This window comes from Schistocerca gregaria, chromosome 4 (assembly GCF_023897955.1).
Source record: "Schistocerca gregaria isolate iqSchGreg1 chromosome 4, iqSchGreg1.2, whole genome shotgun sequence".
Classification (NCBI taxonomy): domain Eukaryota; kingdom Metazoa; phylum Arthropoda; class Insecta; order Orthoptera; family Acrididae; genus Schistocerca; species Schistocerca gregaria.
Genome location: NC_064923.1, coordinates 290,675,118 through 290,698,538, shown reverse-complemented (window position 1 = coordinate 290,698,538; position 23,421 = coordinate 290,675,118). Strand labels below are relative to the sequence as shown.

The 23,421-nt window shown below is 47.5% G+C and overlaps 1 protein-coding gene across 1 annotated transcript in view; it reads right to left on the bottom strand.

The window, feature by feature from the left end:
* Positions 1-4,061: 4,061 nt before the first annotated feature.
* LOC126267691 (A disintegrin and metalloproteinase with thrombospondin motifs adt-2-like) overlaps positions 4,062-23,421 on the bottom strand; it is a 215,507-nt gene continuing 196,147 nt past the window's right edge. The window contains exons 16-17 of the mRNA XM_049972994.1: positions 22,326-22,501; positions 4,062-5,017 (exon numbers count right to left, since the gene is read on the bottom strand). Coding sequence (XP_049828951.1) covers positions 4,787-5,017; positions 22,326-22,501 — 407 coding nt within the window. The 3' untranslated portion in view covers positions 4,062-4,786. The remainder of the gene's footprint in view (positions 5,018-22,325; positions 22,502-23,421) is intronic.

Sequence of the window (23,421 nt, the reverse complement as noted above, 5' to 3'; positions counted from 1 at the left end):
TCATCACAACTGAAACTGTTCGTACGTTTACGTATTTCAACGGACCGTATAGCTTTACGTTTACACTGATATTGTACTTACGTGAGTATTAGCAAAGCCTATTTACAGATCACATGTTTCTCTATACACTGCTACAGTCGACATGCTAATTAGCTTGAGATGCACCTGTCATTCACGCTGTTTTGAGTATTCTTTTACAGTGTACATTTTATTACAGTTGCACCTCATTTTGTACACTCCAGTCGTCCGTAAAGGATCTGGTTGACCTTTCGTCGCGACGCGGAGTTGCAGCGCGGTTAGAGGCACCATTTCACGGATTGCGCGGCCCCTCCCGCCGGAGGTTCGACTCCTCCCTCGGGCATGGGTGTGTGTGTTGTCCTTAGCATAAGTTAGTTTAAGTTAGTGCAAGTAGTTTGTAAGTCTAGGGACCGATGACCTCAGCAGTTTGGACCTTTAGGAATTCACACACACTTGAACATTTTTGACCTTTCGTCGACCTTCAAATATATTTAATGATTGCTGGAAAACATGATTTGCTTAAAATCTTTACGTCAGATGATCTTCCCGATACCCACAAACAAGGCGTCACGAACAAACACATCCCAGACACTGTACTTGCGTGAGAGTAAGAAGGCAGGTACATGACACGTTTTGCATTTGCACAGAGCGAGATAGCGAATACAGGGTTACTCTTAAGAATCTCTGTGGTTTTAAAAGACTTCTGAGCGAAAACTGCAAGACACACAGAAAATGGACACGTATCAGTGGATACAGCATCTCCACAAGTTTGAAGCTCACTTGTAAGCACAGACTGTGACGCAGCAAAAGTCAGTAGTCCTACTGCGCAAATGTTGACAGCACCCCCTTTGCAGATCTGTTCGTTTTGCAGCCCATCTACAGGCGTGAAGTATTTCGATGCGACAGTACAGAGCGGATGACTTGTCTGCACGTTCTGACGCCCTTACCCCCTAGTGTAACTACGCCACAGCACATGTTACAAATCTAAACTTGAAGAGATGCTCTATCCACTGATTTGTGCAATTTTTGTGTACGCCTGTAATTTTCAGGCATTCGTGTTCTGATACCATAAAGATATTTATGAAAAGCCCTGTGTTTTGTGGTGCCACCAGTGTGTTCTCTATCTCTGTTCCAGACCACACACTCCAGCCGTTGGCAATCCTACGCTGAGGTGACACACTGAGCAACTGTTCCCGTTTCTCACGCTCTCTCGAAAATTGTATGTACTCGGAGAATTATCGCCATTACTTGGCACCGCAGTACTTGTCATGGATTCCTTACGTCGTCAATAACGAACACAACAGTGGCTAAACATCCTCACTGTACCTAAACGGATAAGAACACCAGTGCTCAATGTTCAACGCAGGCCGCGAAAGGAACACTGGCAATTGAAGCGGAATGATGCTATTGGCTTTAGCGCCACGTGGTACATCGCTTCTTGCTAAAGCGCATTGCCTTACGACCCGCCTTCTTATCTGCACACCGCTCTATAGTGGAATCTGACAGCTAGCGGGCTTGACTGTCCTGTTAGCAATACATCAATTTGGGGAGGGGGGGGGGGGTCTGGCATTGACCGTTCTCACTGTGTAGGCACTTTCTGTGCGCAGTCCGTTCCACTAGGAGATTCGTGTAACGTTAGTTTCACATACCTTACGATGTGCGATGAGAGCAGTGGAACAGGAGGGGCGCGGCATATTGGTGAAGCTACAGAGGTCCGTACCATACTCGAAAATTAGGACTTGTTACGAATCAAGTATTTGTTACAAAAGTGTAAAAAAAGTCTTGCAAGGCCTGCGCGTATCAAACGCAATACAGTACGCAATTTTGGAAACATCCGTTGCAGCTAAAAGAACCTGGTAACCTTCAAAACCAAAATATTGCTGTAAGTTCAACAGTTTTCGAGATCTGGGGTGGTAGGTTTGAAGATGTTTAAGATGTTTCGGAAGGAAAAAATTTCACCCATTTCCAAAAAAAAAGAAAAAAATAACATAACTCTCGTCGTAATTAAAATTAAGAATAAATTTTTGACATGCTTACAGACGCTATGAGGTGTACCAGACGTGAATTTGGGATTTTTTATTTGTATTTTTGTGGGGGGCACAGGCTTGAACGTAACTTTCTATCGCCTTCGAGAGGGAAGTCCTGTTGTGGGTGACTGCAGAAGGTACCTGTCGAGACAACGTTGCAGCTTTACACAGTAACCAGTCCATAGTACACGGGAGAAAGCTTCCACCAACCATAGCAAAGTCACTGAATAGCGAATATTCTATATGGCAACAAACTTGTACTCAGATAATGGATTTTTCACAGTACGGAACAATGTGCAGCCAGCGTCTGGAAATGGAGTGTTCATCAGAGACAAGGTTATCGTCAGCAGTGCTCCAGTGAAGTATGACAGGACCGTTCTTGGACTGTATATACATAAACGATCTGGCAGGGCGAACGGCTATCCGTGACTGTTCCCTGATGACGCTATGGTGTACGGCAAAATTAATGTGGGAAAATGCCAAGTACTGCTGACGAGGTGGAAAAGTGTGCATGTTATCTTGGAATACAATATCAGGGGTTTACTGCTTGACAGTTACATCGATTAAATACGAGGGTTGTGCAGAAAGTAAGTTCCGATCGGTCGAGAAATGGAAACCACTGGGAAAATCCGGTAAAGCTTTGCACAGACGTGTTGGGCAGTGACTATAGTACGCCCGTTGATCGTGGCGTGTCGCTCTTTTCAGTTTTGAGTGAACAGTGAGCACGTAAAGATGCGTAGGGAATAGCGTCGCCCGCCAAGTATGAGGGCCCGGTTAGAGATCTCGCCTGTGTCGTGTAGCCCACATAACACAACTGTTGAGCAATTCCTTCTTCATGCCAATTCTCGGTCGCACACTGCAGAGGCAATGAAGGGGCTCCTGCAGCGTTTCCGATGAGAAGTGTTTGATCACCCACAATACAGTCCGTAATTGGTTCCCCCTGAGTCTCATCTTTGTTCACATGAACCGCTGGCTATGAAGACAAAATTTTTCCACAGACAACGAGCTGCAAACCATTGCAGATAACTTGCCGAAAGCACAAGCGGCTGCCTTCTATGACGAGGATATTGGAAAGCTGATAAAACACTACCGCAAACCTATAAGTTGGAGCGGTGACAATGTAGAGAAATAGGTAGAAGGTTTACCTAAATGTTGCAAATAAAATGTTTCTGGTTTTCACTGTGGTTTCCATTTCGAGACCGATCAGAACTTACTTTCTGGACAACTCGCGTATCTAGGAGCCACGTTGGAAAGCGATATGAACTGGAACAAGCACGTAAGGCCGGTTGTACTGAAGGCCAATACTCGAGTTCAGTTTTTGGGAGATATCAGGAAAGTGTAGCTCATCCATGAAGGAGACCACGTATGAGACACTTATGTAACCCGTTCTTGAATACGCGTACTGCTAAACTCTCGGAACCCAGAAGGTCGGACTACAGGAACACATCCAAGCAATTGAGGGGCATTTTGCATGATTTGGTACCAGTAAGTTTGATCAAAGCACAAGTATTGCGGAAGTGCCCCTTGAAGTTAAAAAGGTAATTGTCAGAGGGAGGACGACATTATTTTCTCCGCTCGGGTTCAATTGGTTCAAATGGTGGTGGTGGTTCGTGTTTAACGTCCCGTCGACAACGAGGTCATTAGAGACGGAGCGCAAGCTCGGGTTGGGGAAGGATTGGGAAGGAAATCGGCCGTGCCCTTTCAAAGGAACCATCCCGGCATTTGCCTGAAACGATTTAGGGAAATCACGGAAACCTAAATCAGGATGGGCGGAGAAGGGATTGAACCGTCTTCCTCCCGAATGCGAGTCCAGTGTGCTAACCACTGCGCCACCTCGCTCGGTGGTTCAAATGCCTCTGAGCAGCATGGGACTTAACATCTGAGGTCATCAGTCCCCTAGAACTTAGAACTACGTAAACCTAACTAACCTAAGGACATCACACTCATCCATGCCCGAAGCAAGATACAAACCGTAGCGGTCCCGCGGTTCCAGACTGATGTGCCTAGAACCGCTCGGCCTGCCTCCGCTTTGGGGACTGGGAGTTGTGTTGTCCTTACATTCGTATCGTCATAATCGACATTATTATTGGAATTCATGAATTGACGCTGCTCGAAATCTAATAAATTGAAAAAATAATAGTTGTTATTATTAGCGAGTTGAACAGGAACTAGAATGAGTAGCAGTGCTAGAAGGCACCCTCCGCCAAGCACCTTAAGGTGGCTTGTTAATTATGGAGAGGTGCATGTAGAGAAAGGCCTCAGCAAGAGGGACTGATGATCTCAGTGCTTAGAGCCATTTGAACCATTTGAGCCTCAGCAAGAAGGGCAAAACATCTCATCTGAAAAAAAAAAAACATTAATGTAATGATTGTGTACGTTGTTGGCCGCGAAACGCCCTCTGGGAGTGGTTGGATTCCAGGTGCAAGTCTATTATCTGTTTGACACAATTTTGGCGGCTTGAGCGTCATTGAAGGCCAGGTGAAGTGGGTGGTGCAACACAAAGTCCTCGAGGGAATAAAATCTTCGACCGGGTCAGGAAACGAACGCGGGTGCACGCACTCTAGATATAGCGATGCTGACAGGTGGGCCACGAGCTGTGGATTGTCCAATATGAGTATTCTACAAGAATGACGCGATACTAATGCGGAAGAAGCTCTGTCATGGTGGACAATGGGTGCGGAAGCCTCGTTTGTTGGGTGGCAGCGCGCAGCCCGGCCGGCCGCTGAGTGGCGCGCCACCAGTCAGCGCCCCGTGGCGCCGGCGGGCAGCTCGCGGTAGTCGTGGTCGGCCCAGTCCTCGTCGGGCGGCGGCTTGGTCGAGCCTGGAGACAGCGTGGTGAGCAGCGGCTTGCCGTCCGGCCCCACGCTCAGGTAGCGCAGCAGCTCGTCCGGGATGGGCCCCGGCTTGGGCGGCGCGTTCTGCGGCAGCGGCACGTCCTCGCTGGGCGGCAGGCTCTTCCCCATGCGACCCGTCTGCAACACCGAGGCCACGCACTTTTCTTTTCTTTTTTGAATTTCAATTCCCCATCGGGGCGGGCTGGCAGCAGCATATGCGCTGCTCTTCAGCCGAAATACACTCCTGGAAATTGAAATAAGAACACCGTGAATTCATTGTCCCAGGAAGGGGAAACTTTATTGACACATTCCTGGGGTCAGATACATCACATGATCACACTGACAGAACCACAGGCACATAGACACAGGCAACAGAGCATGCACAATGTCGGCACTAGTACAGTGTATATCCACCTTTGGCAGCAATGCAGGCTGCTATTCTCCCATGGAGACGATCGTAGAGATGCTGGATGTAGTCCTGTGGAACGGCTTGCCATGCCATTTCCACCTGGCGCCTCAGTTGGACCAGCGTTCGTGCTGGACGTGCAGACCGCGTGAGACGACGCTTCATCCAGTCCCAAACATGCTCAATGGGGGACAGATCCGGAGATCTTGCTGGCCAGGGTAGTTGACTTACACCTTCTAGAGCACGTTGGGTGGCACGGGATACATGCGGACGTGCATTGTCCTGTTGGAACATCAAGTTCCCTTTCCGGTCTAGGAATGGTAGAACGATGGGTTCGATGACGGTTTGGATGTACCGTGCACTATTCAGTGTCCCCTCGACGATCACCAGAGGTGTACGGCCAGTGTAGGAGATCTCTCCCCACACCAAGATACCGGGTGTTGGCCCTGTGTGCCTCGGTCGTATGCAGTCCTGATTGTGGCGCTCACCTGCACGGCGCCAAACACGCATACGACCATCATTGGCACCAAGGCAGAAGCGACTCTCATCGCTGAAGACGACACGTCTCCATTCGTCCCTCCATTCACGCCTGTCGCGACACCACTGGAGGCGGGCTGCACGATGTTGGGGCGTGAGCGGAAGACGGTCTAACGGTGTGCGGGACCGTAGCCCAGCTTCATGGAGACGGTTGCGAATGGTCCTCGCCGATACCCCACGAGCAACAGTGTCCTTAATTTTCGGGAAGTGACGGTGCGGTCCCCTACGGCACTGCGTAGGATCCTACGGTCTTGGCGTGCATCCGTGCGTCGCTGCGGTCGGGTCCCAGGTCGACGGGCACGTGCACCTTCCGCCGACCACTGGCGACAACATCGATGCACTGTGGAGACCTCACGCCCCACGTGTTGAGCAATTCGGCGGTACGTCCACCCGGCCTCCCGCATGCCCACTATACGCCCTCGCTCAAAGTCCGTCAACTGCACATACGGTTCACGTCCACGCTGTCGCGCCATGCTACCAGTGTTAAAGACTGCGATGGAGCTCCGTATGCCACGGCAAACTGGCTGACACTGACGGCGGCGGTGCTCAAATGCTGCGCAGCTAGCGCCATTCGACGGACAACACCGCGGTTCCTGGTGTGTCCGCTGTGCCGTGCGTGTGATCATTGCTTGTACAGCCCTCTCGCAGTGTCCGGAGCAAGTATGGTGGGTCTGACACACCGGTGTCAATGTGTTCTTTTTTCCATTTCCAGGAGTGTACATAGAATAAAGTTGGGGCATAGAATAAAGTTGGACCATTTCTCCTGTGCTTGAAAACTGAGTTTCCCCCTTCTTGCAGCGGTGTACCGTAGGTTTCTAGAAGAGCGTAGCGTTCCAAAGGATTGGAAAAGGGCACAGGTCATCCCCGTTTTCAAGAAGGGACGTCGAACAGATGTGCAGAACTGTAGACCTATATCTCTAACGTCGATCAGTTGTAGAATTTTGGAACACGTATTATGTACGAGTATAATGGCTTTTCTGGAGACTAGAAATCTACTCTGTAGGAATCAGCTTGGGTTTCGAAAAAGACGGTCGTGTGAAACCCAGCTCGCGTCCACGAGACTCAGAGGGCCATAGACACGGGTTCCCAGGTAGATGCAGTGTTTCTTGACTTCAGCAAGGCGTTCGATACAGTTCCCCACAATCGTTTAATCAACAAAGTAAGAGCATATAACCCGCATCTCGTGGTCGTGCGGTAGCTTCCCACGCCCGGGTTCCCAGGTTCGATTCCCGGCGGGGTCAGGGATTTTCTCTGCCTCGTCATGGCTGGGTGTTGTGCGATGTCCTTCGGTTAGCTAGGTTTAAGTAGTTCTAAGTTCAAGCGGACTGATGACCGTAGATGTTAAGTCCCATAGTGCTCAGAGCCATTTGAACCATTTTAAGAGCATATGGACTATCAGACCAATTGTGTGATTGGATTGAAGAGTTGCTAGATAACAGAACGCAGCATGTCTTTCTCAATGGAGAGAAGTCTTCCGAAGTAAGAGTGACTTCAGGTGTGCCGCAGGGGAGTGCCATAGGACCGTTCTATTCACAGTATACATAAATGACCTGGTGGATCACATCGGAAGTTCACTGAGGCCTTTTGCAGATGATGCTGTGGTGTATCGAGAGGTTGTAACACTGGAAAATTATATTCAAATGCAGGAGGATCTGCAGCGAATTGACGCATGGTGCAAGGAATGGCAATTGAATCTCAATATAGACAAGTGTAATGTGCTGCGAATACATAGAAAGATAGATCCATTATCATTTAGCTACAAAATAGCAGGTCAGCAACTGGAAGCAGTTAATTCCATAAATTATCTGGGAGTACGCATTAGGAACGATTTAAAATGGAATGATCATATTAAGTTGATCGTCGGTAAAGCAGATGCCACACTGAGATTCATTGGAACAATGCAATCCGAAAACAAAGGAAGTAGGTTACAGTACGCTTGTTCGCCCGCAGCTTGAATACTGCTCAGCAGTGTGGGATCCGTACCAGATAGGGTTGATAAAAGAGATACAGAGGATCCTACGGAGAGCAGCGCGCTTCGTTACAGGATCATTTAGTAATCGCGAAAGCGTTACGGAGATGATAGATAAACTGCAGTGGAAGACTCTGCAGGAGATACGCTCAGTAGTTAGGTACGGGCTTTTGTTAAAGTTTCGAGAACATACCTTCACCAAAGAGTCAAGCAGTATTTTGCTCCCTCCTACGTATATCTCGCGAAGAGACCATGAGGATAAAACCAGAGAGTTTAGAGCCCACACAGAAGCATACCGACAATCCTTCTTTCCACGTACAATACGAGACTGGAATAGAGGGGAGAACTGATAGAGGTACTCAGGGTACCCTCCGCCACACACCGTCAGGTGGCTTGCGGAGTATGGATGTAGATGTAGATGTAGACATATGAATCCATTTGTTCGGCTACAGAACGCTGCTGACGGCCATTTGCTCTGAAGGGATCATAGACCGTCAACAGTAAGAAACAGTTATCCTTGGCCAAAACGAACTCATCGCCTGCTCGAAAAAGGGCCCGCCATCCTCTTCAGTGCTGGAACGAAAATTAAAAAAAAATAATTATGATTTTGTAAGCCATTAATAGACCCTATTTTCTGTCCGTTCAGGTCACCTCATCTCTAACCTGTTGAGCACATCTGCGACCCAATCTTGCGAGGCATGCGGGCGTTGTTCTCTGCTCTGATCAATTCCCACGAGCTGTAAGCGGCAGTGGAGCCGTTATTGGTCTTAATGCTTTCCCAATGCCTCAGATGTCTCGTGTAGTCCATGCCACCCATCGTCGCCCCCTCCCCCCTCAGAAAGGCGAAATGGACTACTTGATCGCCGGCCGCTGTGGCCTAGCGGTTCTAGGCGCTTCAGTCCGGAACCCCGCTGCTGCTACGGTCGCAGGTTCGAATCCTGCCTTGGGCATGGATGTGTGTGATGTCATTAGGTTAGTTAGGTTTAAGTAGTTCTAAGTCTTGGGGACTGATGACCTCAGATGTTAAGTCCCATAGTGCTTAGAGCCATTTTTTTTTACTACTTGATCGCTACTATGTGGGTGTTTCTAATTCATCTTCGTGAGTGTCATGTCGAACGGTGAACAAGCCGAACTCATTCCCAATAGGCTCTGACTATCTAAACTATTTGTTTCTACAGTTTTTTCGGTCACACAAAGGCATACCGACAGTCCTTCTTTCCACGAACAGTACGAGACTGGAATAGAAGGGAGAACCGATAGAGGTACTGAGGGTACCCTCCGCCACACACCGTGAGGTGGCTTGGGGAGTATGGATGTACATGTAGATGTAGATGTAGAACAAACAAGAGAATGCAATTAAAAATACACAAAGCAGAAAATATGGCGAACATAGATATAAAAGTAGGGGGAACATCATGAAAGACAATAGACAAAAAATGGGGTGACTGTAAAATGGAGACAAAAAACTGTTTAAAAGTAGCGCACACAAAAAGCCACACACTGCGACAATTAAAATAACACAAGGCATAGTAGGACTGGAGCATAAAAAGCATCGACGGATGGCGTAGCACATAACAAACACCGACAGCGAGCCTCAAGGCAGTACACAATTAAAATCACACCTCTTGATGCACAGGAGGAACAGCACTAAACACAACACTGACGTGGCACATTGGCGATGAGCAAAATGGAGGATCTGCCAGGCGCAAGGAGATGAGGGAGACTGGAAGAAGGGAGGTAAGGAGGGAGGGAGAGAGTGGAAGAGAGGGGGCAGATGGGTGGGGGCCGCGCTGAAGAGGGCCAGGGAGGGAGGTATGTGGGAAAGAAAGAGGCAATTATGGGGTGCAGGGTCTGGGGGGGGGGGAGGGGGGGAAGGACGTAAAACTGCTTTGGGAGAAGGAGGAAAGAGGAAATATGGGGCCCTGGGGAGGGGGGGGGGGGGGGAACAAGGCCAGTTTATAGTTGGAAGGAAGGGTAGGTGTCACAGCGAAGTTCGCCATCTGGGAGGGGGGGCGCCGGAAATTGCCCTAATGAAGGAGATGGAGGGTGTGAAGGTGGAGACAAGGAAGGATACAGCGATAGAGGCGCAGCAACAGGTGGGGGGGTGGAGAGGAAGGAGGAAAATAGAGGGTGGGGGGGGGATCTAGCCTGCGGACAATGTAAACGATGTGGAGATGTTGGAGGAACAGGAAGAGGTGGGGGAAGGGGATCAGTTCATACAGGAGCCATGTGGGGGAAGGAAGGCGGATATGAAAGGCAAGGCACTCTGCATGCTGTTCCAGGATTTGAAGGGCCTTGTAGAAGCTGGTGGGGGCAGAGATTCAGGCAACGCTGGCATAACAGAGGATAGGACGGATGAGGAATTTGTAGGTGTGGAGGATAGTAGAAGGATGCAATTCCCATGTCCAGCCAGACAGGAGTTTCAGAAGGCGGAGGCGGGAATGGGCTTTCTGCTGGACGGTCTGGAGATAAGGGGTCCAGGTGAGGTGTCAGTCGAAGGTGAGGCCAAGGTATCTCAGAGTGGGGGTGAGCTGTATGGGATGACCAGAAAGGGTGAGGTAGAAGTCATGGAGGTGAAAGGAGCGAGTGGTGTGGCCTATAATGATTGCCTGACCACACACTTTCAACACTCTAGCTAAATTCATCAGTTGCGTGTGCTTCTAGCCGACAGTATCCAACTTTTCACTGAAGGAGAAATGTAAAGATGAAAAATATTTATACATAAGGTGAACATTAAAACTACGACAAACTGTGGGGACGGATTCCTAATTGGAAATCTAGGATAACAGGCCCTGTGCACCTGTGTCCGGAAATGAACAGTGTGCTGCAACGACAACAAATCGTCCTGTAACACAGTATACAGGGTGGTCCATTCATAGTGACTGGGTCAAATATCTCACTAAATAAGCATCAAACGAAAATCTATTAAGAACGAAATTCGTCTGGCTTGAAGGCGCTATGGTTGGCCCACTAGATGGCGCTGCCATAGGTCAAACGGATACCAACTGCGTTTTTTTTTAAATAGGAACCCCCATTTTTATTACATATTCGTGTAGTACGTAAAGAAATATGAATGTTTTAGTTCGACCACTTCTTTCACTTTGATACATAGCGCTGTAATACTCACAAACCTATAAGTACGTGGTATCACGTAACATTCCGCCAGTGTGGACGCTATTTGCTTCGTGATACATTACCCGTGTTAAAACAGACCCTTCACCAATTGCGGAAAAGGTCGATATCGTGTTGATGTATGGTTATTGTGACCAAAGTGCCCAACGGGCGGGTACTATATATGCTGCTCGGTATCCTGGACGACATCATTCAAGGGTCCGGACCGTTCGCCGGATAGTTACGTTATTTAAAGAAACAGGTAGTGTTGAGCCACATGTGAAACGTCAACTACTACCTGCAACAAATGATGATGCCCAAGTAGGTGTTTTAGCTGCTGTCGCAGCTAATTCGCACATCAGTAGCAGGCAAATTGAGCGAGAAACGCGAATCTCAAAAACGTCGGTGTTGAGAATGCTACATCAACATCGACTGCACCCGTACTATATTTCTACGCACCAGGAATTCAATGGCGACGACTTCGAACGTCGTGTACAGTTCTGCCACTGGGCACAAGAGAAATTACGGGACGATGACAGTTTTTTAGCACGCGTTCTGTTTAGCGACGAAGCGTCATTCACCAACAGCGGTAACGTAAACCGGCATAATATGCAATACTGGGCAACGGAAAATCCACCATGGCTGCGACAAGTGGAACATCAGCAACCTTGGCGGGTTAATGTATGGTGCGGCATTATGGGAGAAAGGATAATTGGCCCCTTTTTATCTATGGCAATCTAAATGATGCAATGCATGCTGATTTCCTACGTTATGTTCTACCAATGTTACTACAAGATGTTTCACTGCATGACAGAATGGCGATGTACTTCCAACATGATGGATGTCCGGCACATAGCTCGCGTGCGGTTGAAGCGGTATTGAATAGCATATTTCATGACGGGATCTGACGTCCCGCATTTTTATTCTGTGGGGAAAGTTGAAGGATATTTGCTGTCGTGATCCACCGACAACGCCTGACAACACGCGCCAGCGCACTGCCAATGCATGTGCTAACATTACGGAAGGCGAACTACTCGCTGTTGAGAGGAATGTCGTTACACGTATTGCCAAATGCATTGAGGTTGACGGACAACATTTTGAGCATTTATTGCATTAATGTGGTATTTACAGGTAATCACACTGTAGCAGCATGTGTTCTCAGAAATGATAAGTTCACAAAGGTACATGTATCACATTGGAACAACCGAAGTAAAATGTTCAAACGTACCTATGTTTTCTGCATTTTAATTTAAAAAACCTACCTGTTACCAACTGTTCATCTAAAATTGTCAGCCATATGCATGTGATTATTACAGCACCATCCATCACAAAGCGAAAAAAGTGGTCCAATTAAAACATTCATATTTCTTTACGTACTATACGAATATGTAATAAAAATTGGGGTTCCTATTTTAAAAAATGCTATCTGACCTCCCCCTTCAAACTAGGCGTTTTGTTCTTTGTAGTTTTATCGTTTTACGCTTATTTCGTGAGATATTTGGCCCCGTCACTATCAATGGGCCACTGTGCATAGCTGCATCGCAGTCACAACTCAACAGATGTTCAAAGTGGCCACCATGGGATGCAGTGCACGCCTTCACACGTCGCGTCATGGACTGCTGCACTCTTTCGCACGTTCCGGCCTCTCTCCGAATAGCGTCACAGGCGTCGTCAACACGCTACTGGAGAATCTGCGCATCACGAACTGGTTCAGCATGCACAACGCTTTTCATTTGCCCCCAGAGGTGAAAATCCAGGTGGTTTAAGTCTGGTGATCGAGCAGACAATGCTACAGGGCCTCCGCGTCCTGTCCTGGCGTCGGGGGAAGATCTTATCGAGATGTTGGCGAACTGTAATGTGGAAGTGGGATGGTGTTTCGTCGTACGGAAACCACGTAACCTGTCGTATTGTCAAAGGCGCATTTTCAAGCATCCCAGGTATAGTATTCCGCAGGAAGTTGAGGCACGTTCCTCCTTCGTGACGTTCGGGAACAATGACCGTTCCAAGTATGTGGTCCCTACGAAACACTGCCCACAACATTGACGTTGAATCGATGTTGACGAGACGCCTCTACCACTCCTCGAGGATTGTCTGTAGCCCACAGATGACGATTACACAGATTGATGGTGTTAGTTCTGGTAAAGGTTGCTTCGTCGGTAAAGACCACTGATGACAGAAATCCCATGACTGCGATGGTCTGGCCCGAAAACCATACACAAAATCATTCCTGTAGGTGCATATCCACCGCTGATAATCGTTGCACTCGTTGCAGGTTTTCATGCAAGATACACATAAGCGTGCGTTGGCTTGCACCATGTTGGCGGTCCTCTTGCCTGGATCTTTTACTATAGTTTGTCGCAATATCCTGCAGAATCCGTTCCTCCATATCCGGTGTATTTATAACCTGCCGCCTTCCTAGCGGTTCTTCTGTCTGAAAGGACCCATAATCACACAAACGCCCAAAACGTGCTTGAAACGTTGTATGATGTAGTTGGTGTTCGTGAGGATACTTTTTTTGGTATAGCCGTTGCTGCCTCCCAACCGTTTCCATCTGCTTGGCCATACACAAATACCAACTCAGCTTGTCATGTTGATTAATCGAGTTTCTGACAGTTATTCGCGTCTTTCCTTCACTATATTCCAACTGTGTGACTCGCAGTCTCATTCAGGTGCTGTCCGATACTGATTCCAGTGTGGAACGAGTCCGGTATTTTTGCCTACGTTGTGCTAGGCGTTCCCTCTGCCGTCCACGTACTTTGTGGTTACTATCCATTGTCACGATAGCTGAATTGAGTTCTGAATGGCGTCCAAGCTGTGATAGACGTTTTATCTTCCGGTTGTCATCATTGGAATGCTTCTGTGACGGAGGACGTCCTGTTACCGTGGTGTGTCGTGTTAGGCGTTTCGTCCGAAGTTCTTTCCCCCCCAGGAGTGGTTTAGTGTTATCTTCTGGCCGGTTGTGTATCAATTGTCGCTCGAGACTCGGAAGAGCGTCCTCAGATACTGTGCCCTTTGTCTGAGGCGCCACTTCACGTAAGTCCTTTGTTACATGTACTGGGCTGTTGTCTCTAATTCCATCTTTATACTTGTGTCCCTTGTGGTCCGGATGTTGCTGAAGTTGCGTCTTCAGAAGATCGAGTGCTGGGTTCCAGGCCGCGCTCAGCTGGAAACCGGTGTCCCGGTTAATGAGATTCTCCGCAACCTTAATCTCAATACATTCTTTGATGACGCTATCCTTGTATCTCGATGTTTGTGTTAAAATCTTGGCGTCATTATACTTCATAGAAAGATTGTATTCTAAACAATGCTCGGCAATCGATGACTTGATCCCTGTCTGAGCCTGGTGTGCCTTTGGTGCTCTTTGCACTTGATGTCAACGGTACTCGTAGTCTGGCCAATGTATGCCATACCACATTTACATGGTACGTGGTAAATGCCCGGTTTCTGTAGACCCAGGTCATCCTTCACTCTCCCTAGCAGAGCCTTAATCTTGGTGGGTGGACGCAACACGCTTTGAATGTTATGTTTGCGGAGATTTCTGCTGATTTTGGCAGATATCGGCACAACATATGGCAAATGTGCAACCTTTTGCGTTTCTTCTTGTATCTCTTCAGGAACCTCTCGTGGGGAAACAGAGTACCCATTTTTGTAGAAGACGATTTGTAGATGTTATATCTCCGTCGCCAAATTATCCGGATTTGAGAGATTTCGTGCCCGGTGAATCAGTGTTCTGAGTACACCGTTTACCTGTGCCAGGTGGTGGCAACTGCTGGCCTGCAGGTACAACTCGGTGTGAGTGGGTTTGCGGTACACAACAGAAGAACTCAAATGACGACAATCGGAAGATAAAACGTCTAGCACAGCTTGGACTCCAGTCAGAACTTAATTCAACTATCTTGACAACGGATAATAACCACAAAGTGCGCGCACAGCGTTCGGAACAGCCACGGCTACAAGAAAACGTTGCACCAATTGGTATTGGTCGGTGCACACCACGGACAGAGCGCCAGACGCCGCGCGGAACGCAGAGGGAACACCTGGCACAACGCAGGCATAAATACCGGACTCGTTCCACACTGGAAACGTGGCAGCTGGAGTGAGCGGTTCAAAATGGTTCAAATGGCTCTGAGCACGATGGGACTTAACATCTGTGGTCATCAGTCCCCTAGAACTTAGAACTACTTAAACCTAACTAACCTAAGGACATCACACACATCCATGCCCGAGGCAGGATTCGAACATGCGACCGTAGCTTTCGCGCGATTCCGGACTGAGCGCCTAGAACCGCGAGACCACCGCGGCTGGCAGTGAGCGGTTCAACGTAGCACACAGCCGCGGTTCTCCTCAGGGAGAAAGTTTGATCGGTAGACCGCACTGGGCATGGAGTGACAAATTGTCGTGCTGCTGTTTTAACAGCAAAAAGCAAATTGTCGTAACCCCAGCGCGTGGTATGGTAAAGATGAGGAGCATAGGAACGAATGTCGTGAGAGGCGGCAGTTGGGAGACAGAAGATGAAAGTTCCCCCCCTCCCTTCCTGTAAGTCAAGGCCATGGAGGTGGAGTGCCTGGAACACTTCGACGAGATGGGGCAGCGATGCGAGGAGGAGGTCGTCGTCGAGTCGGTCGGCTCTAACACCATCATCAAGCTCCAGGCTGCGAGCTGGAACGACCACAGGGCCCTGAGGGACCTTGTGGCCACCCATATAGTGGACGCCCCACAAAAGAAGACGACGGAACCCGAAAACCGTCGCAGGAAGATGACCAAGGCGCTCCTAAGAGGCCTGCCCTGGGTCGTGACGGAGCACGAAGTCAGACAAGGGTTGCACCGCCAAGGGTTGGTCAGAAAATGGTGGCGATATTTTTGGCATACGAAAGCTGTTGGACTTTCGCGTGGAGCCAGGAAACCAACCCCCCCCCCCCCCCAACTGGACATGAAACCCCAATGTTTCAAGAGCCAGGAAGAAGGCCATGTGGCGAAGCACTGCCGCAACGCCGCGAGGTGCTTCAAGTGCGGTGGTCCACATGACAGCCGCACATGTACCAGCACTAGAGACGACCAGACGAGCAGCCGACCTGCGCCCCCTGCCCACTGTGGCGGAGAGCACGTCACCAACTGGCGCGGATGCCAGGCCTTCATAGTCCAAAATCCCGCTGAAGCGCCGAAAACTGCGGCCCATGGTAAGAAGAAACGCCGCAGAAGAAGAAGAAGAAGAAGAAGAAGAAGATGACTCCACCCTCAAGCTGCTGCAAACTGCAGCGATGGGAGCACAGAGGCCTCCACAAAGGAGCGGCGCAACGCGGCTTCTGGAGGAGCGACGACGGCGGTTCCCGCTCACCAGCGGCCGCCAGCCCCAACCGCCGTGGGCAAAGGCGGGGGGGGGGGGGGGGGAGGGGGGAGGGGGGGATGGGAGGGATGCGGTGATGGAGGCCGCCTGCCTCACTCTTCGAGAGACCTTTCGCCGACGTCCACATACAGAGACGCGACCAGTACAGACCTGCTAGCAGCGAAATGACGATGGGCCTGCCGAAAACGAATCCCTCCCGGGCCAAGACCAGGCAACTCAAACGGCATGGCCGAAGAAGATAACAACGAGTCAAGCGAAGTTGCGGTGCAGCTCCCACGGCGCGTAAGGACACAGAGGTCCAAATCAAGGAGTTTGTTAACTTCAATGGCAACCTGGTGAACAGCGAGATCCTAGACCAGACAAACCCGGACGTGGACGATCGAGACGAATACCAGATGAATTTCCTACAAGCCCTAAGAAGAAAGAAATATGCCCTTGAAAAAAAAAAATCAGAAGAGAGAGAAAAGAGAAAGAAAGAAGACAAGAAGAGGCCCGCAACAGAAGGCGCGAAGCCGCTCTTGACCGCCGCCAACACTGGCCAGGCGGAAAATGAAAGAGAAGCAAAACACAAGCAGTTCTGGCCGGGTTTCACAGGTTTTCCTTAGCCACTAAATTGAATACCTGAACTTCCCCAACAATACCTTGCAAACAAATTCCCAATTGGGAGAATACCCCCTACCATCCCACCCCTGCAAGCAAAATAAACAGAATCCAAACAGAATAAACTTAAGCCCCATGGCTGGACATAGCAGAATGCACACTCTCAAACAGCCCGCCCACCCCCTCAGGGTAGGAATGGAAAGAGGGAAAAAAACCTCTGGAATCAGTATCAGACAGCGCTTGAAGAAGACTGCGAGTCACACATGAAGTATCGTGCAGGAAAGAAGCGAATAACCGACAGAAACGCGAAACCCGTTTAATCAACATGACAATACCTCCACGGGAAAGCTTGAAGAATTACCAACTCAGCTGTTGTCGGCATGAATACCGGATCATTCTGCTGCTTACAGTATGCCGCGTCAATTCCACAGCCTGCAACACTAAAGAAACATACGATACGAGGTCAGAGGAACTTCCATTTGTCAGGGCCATCTACTGTGGCAACGATGCATTTCCAGACACATGTTCATAGACCCTTTCTTCCTCTACTTCCTGTCACGAATCCATCCCTGCAATTCGTCAGTTCCATTAATCCTCACCCTGTATAGAAATTAAATTCACTAGAGCGGGGGAATCAATAGTCTGTAGGTATGTACATCTAATTTTAACTAATAGGGGGCTATTTCTTTGTTATTTATTTGACATTGTAAGCGTCTCGACACATGACGAGGCTGGTTTGCGTTTCAGTGTCTTGCACTGCTCACCACAGTGACATCACTGAGGTCAGCTACATATGTGGTCCCATTGTGGTTTTTTTTTTTCCTCTATTGAGTTTTGATTCCCTCCGCGCTGGCAACAGCTTAGTACACCGCTGTTCAGCCTACAGATTTTGGAAAACACAAGAAGAAGATAATGAACAATAAAAGCAAGCTATAAAAACGGTGACTTAAATTGTAAAATGACGAAAAATTGTGGAAGTTAAAACATAAAACAAAGGGTTGGCGATGTTATTAACATACATAGGAAGCAGACAGTTAAAATAGTAGACAGACAATTAAAAAACAAAACGACAGTCTGGTTCTGTTCACAAGAGATATATAAATCACACACATCGACAGTACGATTTCCGTTCCCAGCAATTCGGAATGGACGCACAACACTTAACACTCACTTGAAACACTATACTAAAAAGTTGGCACGAAGATGACACACCACAGCCAAGGGCAGATGGGGACGACATGGACAGATGACGGGACAAAAGAAGGGGGGAGGAGAGGAAAAACGAAGGGGGGCAACAGACTTCAGGACTCATAAGGGGGGGCAGGGCAGACGCGAGAGAGAGTGGGGATAGGCAGAGGAGGAGAATGCAAAAAGACTCAGCTGAGTAAGGAGGAAGGGAGGAAGAGAAGGGAAGCAGGGAAAAAACATGATGGAATGGGGGTGGGGAGAGGGAGCCCAGGAAAAGGACAGAGCAAGGGAGGAGGAGGTGAAGATCAGAGTTGATAGGAGGGATAAATAGAGGAAGAGAGCGCATCATCTGGGAGGGGGAATCAACGGAAGCCACCTTCGGAAGGGAGATAAATGGTGTAGAGGTGGAGGATAGGGGGGCCACAACGGTGTAGGCGCAGCAGAGGGCGAGGGTTCCCATTATGGGAGACAATACTGTAGTTGTTGTTGTTGTGGTCTTCAGTCCTGAGACTGGTTTGATGCAGCTCTCCATGCTACTCTATCCTGTGCAAGCTTCTTCATCTCTCAGTATCTACGGCAACCTACACTCTTCTGAATCTGCTTAGTGTATTCATCTCTTGGTCTCCCTCTACGATTTTTACCCCCCACGCTGCCCTCCAATGCTAAATTGGTGATCCCTTGATACCTCAAAACATGTCCTACCAACCGGTCCCTTCTTTTTGTCAAGTTGTGCCACAAACTTCTCTTCTCCCCAATCCTATTCAATACCTCCTCATTAGTTATGTGATCTACCCATCTAATCTTCAGCATTCTTCTGTGGCACCCCATTTTGAAAGCTTCTATTCTATTCTTGTCCAAACTATTTATTGTCCATGTTTCACTTACATAGATGGCTACACTCCATACAAATACTTTCAGAAACGACTTCCTGACACTTAAATCTATACCCGATGTTAACAAATTTCTCTTCTTCAGAAATGCTTTCCTTGCCATTGCCAGTCTACATTTTATATCCTCTCTACTACGATCATCATCAGTTATTTTGCTCCCCAAATAGCAAAACTCCTTTACTTCTTTAAGTGTCGCATTTCCTAATCTAATTCCCTCAGCATCACCCGACTTAATTTGACTACATTCCATTATCCTCGTTTAGCTTTTGTTGATGTTCATCTTATATCCTCCTTTCAAGACGCTATCCATCCCATTCAACTGTTCTTCCAAGTCCTTTGCTGTCTCTGACCTACTCCGAATTTTTCTTTTGTTTCCTTTACTGCTTGCTCAATATACAGATTGAATAACATCGGGGAGAGGCTACAACCCTGTCTTACTTCCTTCCCAACAACTGCTTCCCTTTCATGTCCCTCGGCTCTTATAACTGCCATCTGGTTTCTGTACAAATTGTAATTAGCCTTTCGCTCCCTGTATTTTACCCCTGCCACCTTTAGCATTTGAAAGAGCGTATTCCAGTCAACATTGTCAAAATCTTTCTCTAAGTCTACAAATGCTGGAAACGTAGGTTTGCCTTTCCTTAATCTTTCTTCTAAGATACGTCGTAAGGTCAGTATTGCCTCACGTGTTCCAGTATTTCTACAGAAGCCAAACTGATCGTCTCCGAGGTCGGCTTCTACTAGTTTTTCCATTCGTCTCTAAAGAATTCGTGTTAGTATTTTGCAGCTGTTTCTTATTAAATTGATTGTTCGGTAATTTTGAAGGGAGAGAAGGAAACATAGTAGGTGAATATGAATTGGGGGGAAGAAATGAAAGAGGAAGCCGTCTGGTAGAATTTTGCACAGAGCATAACTTAATCATAGCTAATACTCGGTTTAAGAATCATAAAAGAAGGTTGTATACATGGAAGAATCCTGGAGATACTAAAAGGAATCAGATAGATTATATAATGGTAAGACAGAGATTTAGGAATCAGGTTTTAAATTGTAAGACATTTCCAGGGGCAGATGTGGACTCTGACCACAACCTATTGGTTATGAACTGTAGATTAAAACTGAAGAAACTACAAAAAGGTGCTAATTAAAGGAGATGGGACCTGGATAAACTGAAAGAACCAGAGGTTGTAGAGAGTTTCAGTGAGAGCATAAGGGAACAATTGACAGGAATGGAGAAAAGAAATACAGTAGAAGAAGAATGGGTAGCTCTGAGGGATGAAGTACTGAAGGCAGCAGAAGATAAAGTAGGTAAAAAGACGATGGCTAATAGAAATCCGTGGGTAACAGAAGATATATTGAATTTAATTGATGAAAGGAGAAAATATAAAAATGCAGTAAATGAAGCAGGCAAAAAGGAATACAAACGTCTAGAAAATGAGATCGACAGGAAGAGCAAAATGGCTAAGCAGGGATGGCTAGAGGACAAATGTAAGGATGTAGAGTCTTATTTCACTAGGGGTAAGATAGATACTGCCTACAGGAAAATTAAAGAGACCTTTGGAGAAAAGAGAGCCACTTGTATGAATATCAAGAGTTCAGATGGAAACCCAGTTCTAAGCAAAGAAGGGAAGGCGGAAAGGTGGAAGGAGTATATAGAAGGTTTATACAAGGGCGATGTACTGGAAATGAAAGAGGATGCAGATGAAGATGAAACGGGAGATACAATACTGTGGGAAGAGTTTAACAAAGCACTGAAAGACCTGAGTCGAAACAAGGCCCCGGGAGTAGACAACATTCCATTAGAACTACTGACGGCCTTGGGAGAGCCAGTCATGAGAAAACTCTACCATCTGGTGAGCAAGATTTATGAGACAGGCGAAATACCCTCAGACTTCAAGAAGAATATAATAATTCCAATCCCAAAGAAAGCAGGTGTTGACAGATGTGAAAATTACCGAACTATCAGTTTAATAAGTCACAGCTGCAAAATACTAACGCAAATTCTTTACAGACGAATGGAAAAACTGGTAGAAGCGGACCTTGCGGAAGATCAGTTTGGATTCCGCAGAAATGTTGGAACACGTGAGGCAATACTAACCTTACGACTTATCTTAGAAGAAAGATTGAGAAAAGGCAAACCTACGTGTCTAGCATTTGTAGACTTAGAGAAAGCTTTTTACAATGTTGACTGGAATACTCTCTCTCAAATTATAAAGGTGGCAGGGGTAAAATACAGGGAGTGTAAGGCTATTTACAACTTGTACAGAAACCAGATGGCAGTTATAAGAGTCGAGGGACATGAAAGGGAAGCAGTGGTTGGGTAGGGAGTGAGACAGGGCTGTAGCCTCTCCCCGATGTTATTCAATCTGTATATTGAGCAAGCAGTAAAGGAAACGAAAGAAAAATTTGGAGTAGGTATTAAAATTCACGGAGAAGAAATAAAAACTTTGAGGTTCGCCGATGACATTGTAATTCTGTCAGAGACAGCAAAGGACTTGGAAGAGCAGTTGAATGGAATGGACAGTGTCTTAAAAGGAGGATATAAGATGAACATCAACAAAAGCAAAACGAGGATAATGGAATGTAGTCAAATTAAATCGGGTGATGCTGAGGGAATTAGATTAGGAAGTGAGACACTTAAAGTAGTAAAGGAGTTTTGCTATTTGGGGAGCAGAATAACTGATGATGGTCGAAGTAGAGAGGATATAAAATATAGACTGGCAATGGCAAGGAAAGCGGTTCTGAAGAAGAGAAATTTGTTAACATCGAGTATAGATTTATGTATCAGGAAGTCGTTTCTGAAACTATTTGTATGGAGTGTAGCCATGTATGGAAGTGGAACATGGACGATAACTAGTTTGGACAAGAAGAGAATAGAAGCTTTTGAAATGTGGTGCTACAGAAGAATGCTGAAGATAAGGTGGATAGATCACATAACTAATGAGGAGATATTGAATAGAATTGGGGAGAAGAGGAGTTTGTGGCACAACTTGACAAAAAGAAGGGACCGGTTGGTAGGACATGTTTTGAGGTATCAAGGGATCACCAATTTAGCATTGGAGGGCAGCGTGGGGGGTAAAAATCGTAGAGGGAGACCAAGAGATGAATACACTAAGCAGATTCAGAAGGATGTAGGTTGCAGCAAGTACTGGGAGATGAAGAAGCTTGCACAGGATAGAGTAGAATGGAGAGCTGCGTCAAACCAGTCTCAGGACTGAAGACAACAACAACAACAACAATTTTCACATCTGTCAACACCTGCTTTCTTTGGGATTGGAATTATTATATTGTTCTTGAAGTCTGAGGGTATTTCGCCTGTTTCATACTGTAGTAGAACGGTGTAAATTAATTGTACCAGTGGGCAGACTTATTTTAGAGGGAAACTTGGCGGGCAGAGCGCGGCTTACCTCCGGCAGGCAGTGGTGCTGCTGGCAGTAGTAGTTGACACCCGCCTCGTTGTGGCACCAGGTGCCGTCCGGGAAGTACGGGTCCACTCCCATGTCGTTGAGGTCCAGCCGCGGCGTGTAGAACGATCCCGTGTCCTTGCGCCGGCAGAAGATGGCGCACCCCATCCACAGACGAGCTGCGCACACACGCAGTTGTAATTGGCGCACTTTCTTCACTCCGATGCATTTCATTACGTATGTTTGTAACTTCCTCGCATTTCTAGTCACTTAGAGCCGTTGGTACTCGACAAAGCGTACTGTTCTTTTGTTTTCTTTTTACTGTTTCCAGCACGCTCCATTACAATATTAGTAATACTACGTTCATTTATTTTGTGTGTGTGTGTGTGTGTGTGTGTGTGTGTGTGTGTGTGTGTGTGTGTGTGTGTGTGTGTGTGTGGAGTGCAACGTTTGTGGGGTATGGTGATGATCATAATAATAATAATAATAATAATAATAATGAGGGAAGGGAGAGTGCGAAACCCGCTGATGGCATATAGCCTATTCCTCGCGAATAGCACCAAGGGGGCCCCCGAGCTTAACGTTCCCATACGATGGACAGATCACCATCAACAGTGTCACATGCCCTAACTTCATGGGACACTGCGAAGAGGTTTGGTATCAAAACAAAGACATTGGCGCGAAGTCTGGCGATCAGAAACTTTACGCCACATCTCTCCTCAACTTGCCGGCCAAACACTGACAGCGAAAATTTTTTCTACCGCCAGTATTCGAACCGGCTTACCACCCGGGTCGAGGGCGTACGGCAGAAGCTTACGTTAGCGACATTTGGGGGGGTGGGGGGTTGGGTGGGGGGTGGGGGAGGGCGGGTCTCAGTCAAGTACAGGCTGGAGGAAACAAGGTGAGTAAGGGTCGATTCCTGAGACCAGGTCATAATATCTCCCCTCTACCATCGCTATGGTGTATCCTCAAACTGCTCATTTTTATATTATTTATGTATTTATTTGCAAATACACTCCTGGAAATGGAAAAAAGAACACATTGATACCGGTGTGTCAGACCCACCATACTTGCTCCGGACACTGCGAGAGGGCTGTAC